The sequence below is a fragment of the Naegleria fowleri genome (genome assembly GCF_008403515.1).
Source record: "Naegleria fowleri strain ATCC 30894 chromosome Unknown tig9, whole genome shotgun sequence".
Lineage (NCBI taxonomy): Eukaryota > Heterolobosea > Eutetramitea > Acrasida > Naegleriidae > Naegleria > Naegleria fowleri.
In genome coordinates this window covers 820,936-830,992 of record NW_025407941.1, presented here as the reverse complement: position 1 = coordinate 830,992, position 10,057 = coordinate 820,936, and the positions used below count along the sequence as shown (strand labels likewise).

Genomic DNA, 10,057 nt, shown 5'->3' with positions numbered 1-10,057 from the left:
GGTTAAATTTGTCGAAACATCAAAAAAAACGCACCCCTCTCAATTCAAACAACAACCCACTTCTCTAAATCCACCGTGAGCATCATGAAAGGATGCCAAGTGGCAGACATGACAATCAACAACCTTCTCTTAGAGAGAGTCAAGAGGAAGAAGAATATGAACAGAAGTGGAATTCTACTTCTCTTTCTCAGCATGATCAAGAAATGAACCAAGTACACACACAGTTAAGCATGCGTCAACATCAACAACAACCTAGGTCGAATGCAGAAAAACACCGCAGTGATGGTGAAGAAGAAGAAGAGGGAGCAGATGTGGTTGTCTACCCCTCTGGTGATGTGAAAAATGATCAAGTGCGCAATGCCATGGCAATCACCACCACTCCTCCTGCACTCACAATCCATGCAAGCATGTTTGATGGTTGTGGCATGTCTCATAATAATGACATGAGTAACAACGCACGGGCTTACTCCAACAAGCACCAACAGCCTGCCACATCCACAAGCTGTACACACATGCACCATCATGTAAAAGGTGATGATGATCGAAGCAGCATGACGACACCTCCACAATCAATGGCTTCAGAAGGACAAAATGAAGAATTTCGCATCGATTCATCGTTTAGCCAAGTTCCACATCAACAAAATTCATCATCCACAATTTCTGCGGACCAGACCACAACAACCTGTTTACCTTCATCCATGCATGATCTTCATCCTACATCGCATATGACATTGCAACATTCCAAAGTCAAAGTACCAAAATCCGCATCATCAAGAAAAAGAGCACCGTCTCAATCGAAGGTAACACATCTCGATGCATCCACATCGCAACAAATGCATCGACATTATTCTTCAGGAAGCGGAGGAACAAGTACCGAAGAAAATAGTGGAGCTGGTTCCTCATCTCCATTTGCCATTGTAGATGAAACGACACGAACAAGGAAGAAAGTGAAAAAAAAACGTAATCAATTAATGACCTCTGGTGATCAAACGGAGCACAAAGCAGGCAAGGTTAAGATCTATGCCTTTGAGCGACCTTTACTCAATCAAAATGCAAATTTCACAGAAAATTATTTTATATTGACACCTACTGTCACGAATGCAAACAAAGCATCAAGTAGTACAAGTGGAAATGCATTATCGTTGACGAAAACATCAATTTCATCGAGTGGTGATGATGAAGGACATCAAGCTAGCTTAAATGTAGTGTCGATGACGCCCTCTCCCAAAAATTCTCAAAATTTTCACATTTCAAAAAAGAGATCTAAAAAAGAGACGAACAATGACGCAAAAACAACATCAACAACACATCATTCGACAGCCTTAATTCAAGAATCATCTTCATCTCAACATGCACCAACTGTACATTCTTCAAACGAAAACATGCAAGGAAATAATAATAATTTAAACTATTCCTCAATATCTTTCCAAAACCAATCCTCGTCTTCATTGGAGGCCCAAAAAGCAGCATTGGGAGAGTTCTTGAAACGTTTTTTACAGAGTACGTCCTCAACTGCAAGCACTTTTTTCTCACAACGAGCTCAAATTCAACCACCAGTTCAGAGGGAACCTTCATCATCAAATCATCAGCAACAAACCCAACAGGAACCACAATCTCAGCGATTATTCTTACAACAACTGGTTACCATGGCGAGTGCATTGAGTGGACATGACCATAGCAACCAACAACAAACATCCAGTGACTCTGTATTTCAATCAACGTTGTCATCATTACCAGGTGGAGGTCAACAACAAGTAGATCCTGAAGCATTGATTTCAATCATCGATTCAATCCTAACAAGAGAAATGACCAATCGATCTCACGCAGCATTAATCACGAATTCACCACAATCCTCTTTTTCTGAACTTGCTCCAACAACATCTCCATCCACAACATTGATCAACTCTCCGTCTTCATCTTCCTTTTCGGATCATGATCGCAACATGTTAAATACATTACCATCCTCCAATCGATCGAACACCCTACCAACTTCTACTAATTTATCCTTTTCTAACCTTAATACCCAAGATACTTGGGAAGAACAGCGATTACAATCACTTTTTGGGTTGTCACATCCACCTCAATTACAATCAACAGGAATGCCTTTAATTTCATCTCAGCCAGTACAACAACAACAATTCCAGGACCAAAACCAGCCATCGCAAACACAGCAAGAGGTGAATATCATGTCTGGCCAGACCACTCAACAACTATTGGTGGAAACATTAAGAAATTTTTCGACACCATCTCTTCAAACACAACAAAACCTTCCATCCTCTTCGTTGTCTTCTCATTTCCAACAACCCCAATTATCAAACACCACTCCCACCACCCTAACACCTAGCGAGTTTCCAAACGATCCAATCTATCACTTATCCTTTCAGCAACAAGTGTCAACTCAGAGCCATAACCCAACAATGCTTAATAGCATGGAAATTTTTCAATACTTGAGACAAGCATCAAACAACGACCCTTTAAAGATACTCTTCTTGCAATGCCTTGCAATTGTGCAACAACAAGAACAGAAGAATCATGAGCCTAAAAGATAAATCATTTATTTGTTCTAAAAGGTTTCCCAAATGTTGTTTCGATCAATTATATTTCTTTTTGATTGTGAAAATGACTTGTCTCACCTTAGATTGATCATTCTCAAAAGATTAAGGAACTCTATTCTCTGAATTTTCAAACCTTGAAACAACAACATCGCTCTACAATTTTACATCTAGGTTTTTTGAAAATTGTAATCCTCAATGTGATTCGTCAATCATGGCGATTTCATCCCCTTTCATGTCATTTTCTTTTTGAACTTTAAAATGGACTGGAATGTCCTACCCTATCCTATTTCGATGTTTTTATCTTCACTCCTTTTTCATGCAATTGGGAGGAGGTATACAGAGAGAGAAATACGGATGTGTGCTCTGAAATTACGTCGTTCATCGTGTGAGAGAACAAGAATATACTAAGGTCAAATGTCCATCATTTTCGTTTGATGCAATAATGTCGATCCTGAACTATTGCAAACTCCTCATTTATCTCATACCCATGTTTCAAACATGTACAAACCCGTCGTCAGTGGCCATCTCTGGAAACATTACCCTATCTCGTACTGTACTTTGTGACATCTCGAGATGAATGCCAATTTTTCATTGTCAACTCATTCAAAGCTTTACAGTTCTGCACAAGCATTGATGGTAAAACCGAGAGAAGGTTGACTTGAATTTTTTGAAAAAAACAACAACAACAACACAAATTTCATTCTCTTCTCGCGGATCATCCAAAACTCTGCACTCATCAAACCAGAAAAGTACTGTTCGCTTGACAGCCCTGGTCCTGTCCAGAGCAATGACTTGTCTTGGTTTTCCTTGTGGCCTGCCATTGTGACAACAACTTCCAAAGACAGGCAAAAGATCAATCAATGTCCTATCCTAGTAATAAACATCAGCAACAATTCTTCAACAACAACCTCAACAACAACAAGAATGAACCACCATCAACAGCTCTTTCAAACCACAGGATCCTTCTTGATTCAAAGTATGATTCAACCACCACAAAAAAAGAGTCCTCACCACGGATGGATGATGTGAACACATGGCTTTCCATGACAACACCACCACCACCACAGCACGTGCAGGAACAAGAGAAAGAGAATGAGGATGATGACCACATGCATGTAAATCTCCCAACAACAGGACGGATGAGAATCGGTCGAGGTGGTCGAGGTGGTCGTCGACTACCTTTGATTGATCGTGAACAAGAAGAAGACTCTCAAAGGGAGAATTATGGGGTTTCTTCATCGCAAGGAGGACATGAATCACCCACGAGTCGTGGCGAAACGACCAATGTTGTGGTGGTGGGGAAAAATCAAAAACATGTTCGTCTCCAGTCACCACCCAATTTGGAGGTTCATGAAGATGCACAAAACAGGAGATTCACATCAACAACGACAACAACAAGCTCTCAAAGCTCTTTTATTGATGAAACAACGAATCCAGCATCACAAAGAATGACACAGAAAAGAAGGAAACCTTCTTCTTCTTCTTCTCAACAACAACCATTTCCAAGTCCTCATGAGAAATTTTCATCATTTGGAAAAATTTATGCCTTTGAAAAGTCCTTATTTTCAAAGGAGAATCACAATTTTGTTGAAAATTATTATGTTCTTCATAATACAAGCAGTAGTAGTGGCAACAGCAGGATAGAACAACAACAACAAGAAAAGATGCAACACGAATTTCACACCAATTTGATCCAAAATAATACATGCAACGTTGAACATGTACAACAACAACAACTAGTGAATCATCCCTCCATGAACCAATCTTTCACCACCACCTCTACTACTACTACTCGCCCTCCTCTCTTTCTTTATGCAGAAGAGGATTTGTTACATGTGCAAACAAGACGACAAGAGAATTCACCATCGAGTCGTTGTCTTTTACCACCTTTGGAAATCACACAATTTTCGACCATCGAGTTGCAACAATTTGGATTCTTTTGGTTGCCTGCAGACGAATCGACACCAAGACAACGACCACAACCAAGACAACCACCTCCACGACCATCACATGTTGAACCTCATCAGCATGGACAAGAGCGACGACGACGACGACCACCACCACCTCGACCATCACCACATGCACCACAAACACATCGACCAACACCACACAATGATCCTCTCCTGAATGCCATTAACTTGTGCTATGAAGTCATACAGAAACGCAAACTATGATGATGGTCCTTCTCGAGAAGAGAAAGGACCTAAATATTTTCAAAGAATCTCCACATGACCTTAATAAGAAGATTTTATTTCTAAAACGATTGTTAGAGCCAATTATTATTATTATTGAATGAAATTACAAAGTCTATGGTGTGAACGCGCGAACAACAAGAAAAAACAAACACTCGCATCATCATCATCATGTGATTCCATTATCATAATATATTGAATTGTTATTGTACTGTATTCCTGCAATACTTGCACTCGTATAGGAATGATATCACTCGAAAAAGCTGGCCTTGAACATTGAACTAGATTTGGTATAATGCTGCGAATTGGGGATGTATTCACCTCTAACAACAACACCACCACCAACAACAACAACAACAACACTACGAGAGATGATGTTTGTCCGATGCAATTGTTGTCTTTACCGAAATGGGAATGACATCAACACTCGTGAAATACATTTCAAAAAAAAGTCGCTGCACTTGAATTCATTCTTCTAATCAACATGAAGAACCATGAAGAAATTGATCATCAACAACATGTTCTGAACATGATGATGGCCATGATTGGGTCAAACTCATTCTCTCATGAGGTGAATTCCAATTCTAACAACCACCACTACAACTTTCAGAATTCCAATTCAAACAATAACTACAATAACATGTTGGGCACTACTCCTTCGACGGTATTGCATGTGAATGACCTATTGATGATGCCCATGTTGTCCGCAACAAACGACCAACAACCACAACCACAACAACAAATTGTTCAGATCCACTCTCCACTTGCTTCTACTGCATGCATGTGGCAAGAGGATGATTGGCATCCAGAAAACATCAACCGCTCGTATCATGGCATGCAAAATAACATGCAATTCTTGTCAGAGATAGGGTCAAGAACCAAAGAGCACCACATTCAAGGAAATTATGTATCTCCTTCTGCAGCAATACCAAATTTTGGAAAACAACATAACAACCATTCCAAACAAACTTCACATGCAGACAAATACCCATGAAAGAACCAAGCACACAAGAATGAGCAACCTAAACATCATTGACGAAACCAATCAAACAACCATCGATTACAAGAAGAAGAGAAAGAAACAAAAGGAATTCATCCCTCATGCAAGTCATGATACTCACCACTTCTCCTCGCATGAACCATCATCACCATCCAACAAGAACAATTCCAGCAACAATAACACCACCACCACCACAGATGTCTCTTCCTCCAACAATTCAAATTCTATTGTCAAAATTTATGCATTCGAAAGACCCATGTTAAGACAACTCAAGGATTTTGCAGAAAATTACTTTGTCCTCACACCAACTTGTCATTCCAATCAGAGACAGCCTTCTTCTGCATTTTACAAAGAAGAAACCATGAAATGTAAAGAACGACAACAACCTCCTCAACAACGAAGAAAAAGAAGACCAAGAATGGAAGGATTGAATGAGATGGAGCCGTTAGTACATTCTTGTTCCAGCTCCACCACCATGAGTGATTCTTTCTTTAATTCTGGAAATTGTATTCATATGAATGACATCTCGAGAATTTCTTCTCCTGACACTGTGGATGGTTCAAACATAAAATCATTGGGTCAACAACAATACTGTCACATGCCATCCATGCAATGGATCAACAATAATAACTTCAACAATGAGAATCCGTCCATGTTATTGTTGGATCATGTTCCACAACAACAACCTCTTCCTTGTACTCATCACACTCCAGAGTTGAGATCTTTGAGTGTTTCACCTTCATCACAACAGAGTACTGACAGGTGTTTCAACACAGAGACGATGTCACATGTCGTACAAGCGTTCAATCAACAAACTATTTCACACACCTTCAATGGAAATCAACAACAAATGTCATTAGGAATGACATGTTCCAACACCCATCAAGAACAACAACAACAAGGAGAGAATATTCATCTTATTCATGCGGCACTTCAACTCTATTTGAAATTGTCACAAAATGCTAACAACAATGAATACTAGTACTCGAACTCAAATCCGAGAAATAGTTATTGTGGATTGACAAAGAAGAATATATTGCTCTTGTTGCTGCCACCAATTCAAACATGAAGATCGCTCCAATGACACGTCAATTACCTGTTTTCAATTTTCACGCATTCCTTTAATTGTAAACAAATTCATTGAATCCTTTTAAGGAGGGATTTTGCAACTGATAATTCAAACCCAGAGAAAGATGTCAAATGAATATGCAAGGAAACTTCATTCATTCATTATATGCATTTCACACAAAAAAAGAGATGCATTTCACACAAGAGAAATATTCAAGAATCGAAAAAGAGACACTGACAAACGAGAGAGATTTCATGTGAAAAGGGGTGAAGGGTTGTAAGGATATTGAATCATTTGTATTGCAGTAGATACAGGCGAATTGATTCCCTCTTTTGCATATATAAGGGGAACTATAGTCCTTTATGACCCATCATGATGCAAAAACTTCACCTGTCATGTTCATTCTTACTTTGTCTCTTTCTAGAAAGGAGAACTTCTCCCGGCATTCAAAAAAAACATAAAATCCTTTATAGAGAGAGTGTTTAACAATTCCAACAACAACAACAACCACACAATGAACAGAAACTTGATAACAAGAAAATTCAATCATGATGAACAAGGCTCCTTGTTTGCAAGAGAAACCCAATTCGACATGATCATGCAGCCATCATGATTCAATACTTGTTTTGATGAGGAACGACAAGAAGCTGAAACAAGTAAAGGAAAGAATAACTCATTTTCAAGCCAATATTTAAACTTCTCAGTTGACACATGTGATAGCCATGTTCAACCAACTCGATCATTCAATTTCAACAACCAGATGAATGGTCGACCCTTTCATCATTCCTTCTCATCAACCTCACATGTAAGCGACATGTCAACTGATCCTCCAAAGAATCATCACGAGAATATTCAAATTATCGATGAAACCAATCAAACAAGAAAAGAAATTAAAAGAAAGAAAAAGGAAATTTTGGAAGCTTTGAAACGACATCAATCCTCCTATATTTACTTCTTCATCCTCAACAACAAGTGCAACAATTGACCCAATGATCTTCCAAAAAAGATTCTTCGTTGGACTCTTCAAATGTTTTCGAGAATATTTCAACAACCATTCAACAACCACCAACAACACTTTTTCAATATTGGATATTACTCCTCTCTGGCGTCTTTAGAATACGACTCTTCTTGGGAGCATCCATTGAATCGGAACAAAATGTGGTTGACTCCTCAACAAACAATGACACACCACAATACCCTAAATGAAACTCTTCAACAATTACAACATTCTTCACAACATTCACAACAGGTTCAACTTGAAACTGCTCATAAGTATCCAGAAGAGAAAATCATCAGCAAGAGTGTTCTTCTATGGAGAGACTTTTTCAAGCATTCATTCAATCTTGTGTGAAACAACAACTGCATATGGATCGAATTATTATCAGCATGATTACTAAAAAGATACTTTCCTTGTTATTGATAACAGTTATCATCTCCCGCATTCAACCCGATTGGACTCGAGCTGGAATTTCAAACCATTGAAATTAGGGTTTCCAATGAATGAATGGATCATTAAACAAGAAATGATAGTTCCTACCAGCAAGCTCGGTGCTGAACATTCTCCTGTATTTCTTTCTTTGACTTGGATTCATTCGAATTGAACCAATCATCTCCATTCTAAAGAAGGACACAAGAGCCATCCGTCATAGAGTCCCGACAGATGGAAAGAAAATTCCTCATAAAATTCGTGTTTAACATTTTAATTACACATGACCATTTGCATCCATTACTACAAATGTTGAATCAAATACGGACAAAATGCTTCAAAGAATGAATGCATTAGGAACAGCAGCAGGCGAAACAAGGCGAATATTTCAATCGGCACACGGCAATAATGATTTGTCTTGTTGTTCCATTCCAAACAAAAAGAAATAAATGGAACCACCCTTCTCTCCAACAACAAGAACCACCCTTCCATGCAAAGATTATGTAAGAATAATGATGCAAAAGAAGAGTGGAGAAGATGAAGAAACTCAACCAACCACAACAACCACCACGACGAATGTCATCAACACACCAAGAACCTCATTGGATCATGACTTGTTGTTGGGTTTTAGACACGATTTCCAACCATCCAGCATGCTGAGGAATTCTCAATCGAAGGGTCTCCTCTGTAATTCTGTCCAGTTGGAAGAGAATCACACAATTACTAATTGCGCGGAATCAAACGACAACTATTCATGGCTACCTTCGGTTGTTGTTTCAGGCGCGCATTCAACCATCAATAGTAACAATTGTGAGAGAGCAAAATGGGTCGACTTCTTGCCGCAGCAAGTGTTTTTCCCACATGCATGTTGTGAGCAACTGCAATATGATCACCCACACGAAGGATGTTTGGAAGGAGAGGGCGATCGTTTTGATTCGACTTTTCACACTGCATGCATGCCCAATAATAAGGGCGAATCATCTTCGAAAGTGGACTCGACAAGGGATTTATTCTTCACGACAATGACAAATTCGACTCAAGTGGTGTCCAAACCAACCACAGAGTTACAAATAATTGACGAAACCTGTCAAGTGCGAAAGCAGTTCAAACGAAAAAGAAAATCAAACTGCGACGAGAAACGACAAGCACTCAATGAATCTTCCTTACATGAATCGATCAAAATTTATGCATTCGAGAGACCCATGTTAAGGAATAATAGAGAGTTTGCAGATAATTACTTTGTGTTGACTCCTCAACATTTGACTTGTGCGGGAGAAACGTTTAAAGAGGAAAAGATGAAACACAAGGAGAGTCATCAACCTCCAAAGAGAAGGCAAAGAAAGAACTCGATCGGTTATTATTCATCTTCGAGTGCGAGCAGCTCGAAAGGAACGAGTGTTGGTCCAGCCCAACAACCTCCATATCGTTACGCATTTGGTCAACCAGAGACTTCCCATACTCCATCAATATTGAGAAGGAATGAAATAATACCAAATGAAGATCATGATGCCACATGCAATGTGTTTCCTCTTTCTCTAAACTTTGATAAAGACAGTAATGGCGTTGTGAGTGATAATTGCCATCAGAACATTATCCAAGAAGGGAATTTTCTGAATTTTAACAATCATGATCTGATTCAAGCTGCTCCACAACAGACCATTCAGCAACCTCAACTATATGAACTTCTTTTGCAAACCTTGCTTCAGAACTATTTAGGGCAAAGTCAAAAGTGACATTAAACTTCAAAAAATTGTAACTCAAAAATTCTTGTCACAATTTACTTTACAATACTGACTCACGAAAAATAAATTTACA

At 39.0% G+C, this 10,057-nt stretch overlaps 5 protein-coding genes across 5 annotated transcripts; all 5 read left to right on the top strand.

The window, feature by feature from the left end:
- Positions 1 to 92: 92 nt before the first annotated feature.
- FDP41_011583 (uncharacterized protein) lies at positions 93 to 2,549 on the top strand (the record flags this gene model as incomplete). The annotated part of the gene is made up of 1 exon (XM_044702007.1): positions 93 to 2,549. One exon carries the CDS (start codon positions 93 to 95, stop codon positions 2,547 to 2,549), a length of 2,457 nt encoding a protein of 818 aa, XP_044567366.1.
- Positions 2,550 to 3,415: 866 nt separating this feature from the next.
- On the top strand, positions 3,416 to 4,729 carry FDP41_011582 (uncharacterized protein; the record flags this gene model as incomplete). The annotated part of the gene is made up of 1 exon (XM_044702006.1): positions 3,416 to 4,729. One exon carries the CDS (start codon positions 3,416 to 3,418, stop codon positions 4,727 to 4,729), a length of 1,314 nt encoding a protein of 437 aa, XP_044567365.1.
- A 502-nt stretch (positions 4,730 to 5,231) lies between these two features.
- On the top strand, positions 5,232 to 5,741 carry FDP41_011581 (uncharacterized protein; the record flags this gene model as incomplete). Its single annotated transcript, XM_044702005.1, has 1 exon — positions 5,232 to 5,741. The coding sequence occupies one exon, from the start codon at positions 5,232 to 5,234 to the stop codon at positions 5,739 to 5,741; it is 510 nt and encodes a 169-aa protein (XP_044567364.1).
- Positions 5,742 to 5,760: 19 nt separating this feature from the next.
- On the top strand, positions 5,761 to 6,729 carry FDP41_011580 (uncharacterized protein; the record flags this gene model as incomplete). Its single annotated transcript, XM_044702004.1, has 1 exon — positions 5,761 to 6,729. One exon carries the CDS (start codon positions 5,761 to 5,763, stop codon positions 6,727 to 6,729), a length of 969 nt encoding a protein of 322 aa, XP_044567363.1.
- Positions 6,730 to 8,691: 1,962 nt separating this feature from the next.
- On the top strand, positions 8,692 to 9,975 carry FDP41_011579 (uncharacterized protein; the record flags this gene model as incomplete). Its single annotated transcript, XM_044702002.1, has 1 exon — positions 8,692 to 9,975. The coding sequence occupies one exon, from the start codon at positions 8,692 to 8,694 to the stop codon at positions 9,973 to 9,975; it is 1,284 nt and encodes a 427-aa protein (XP_044567362.1).
- Positions 9,976 to 10,057: the final 82 nt, after the last annotated feature.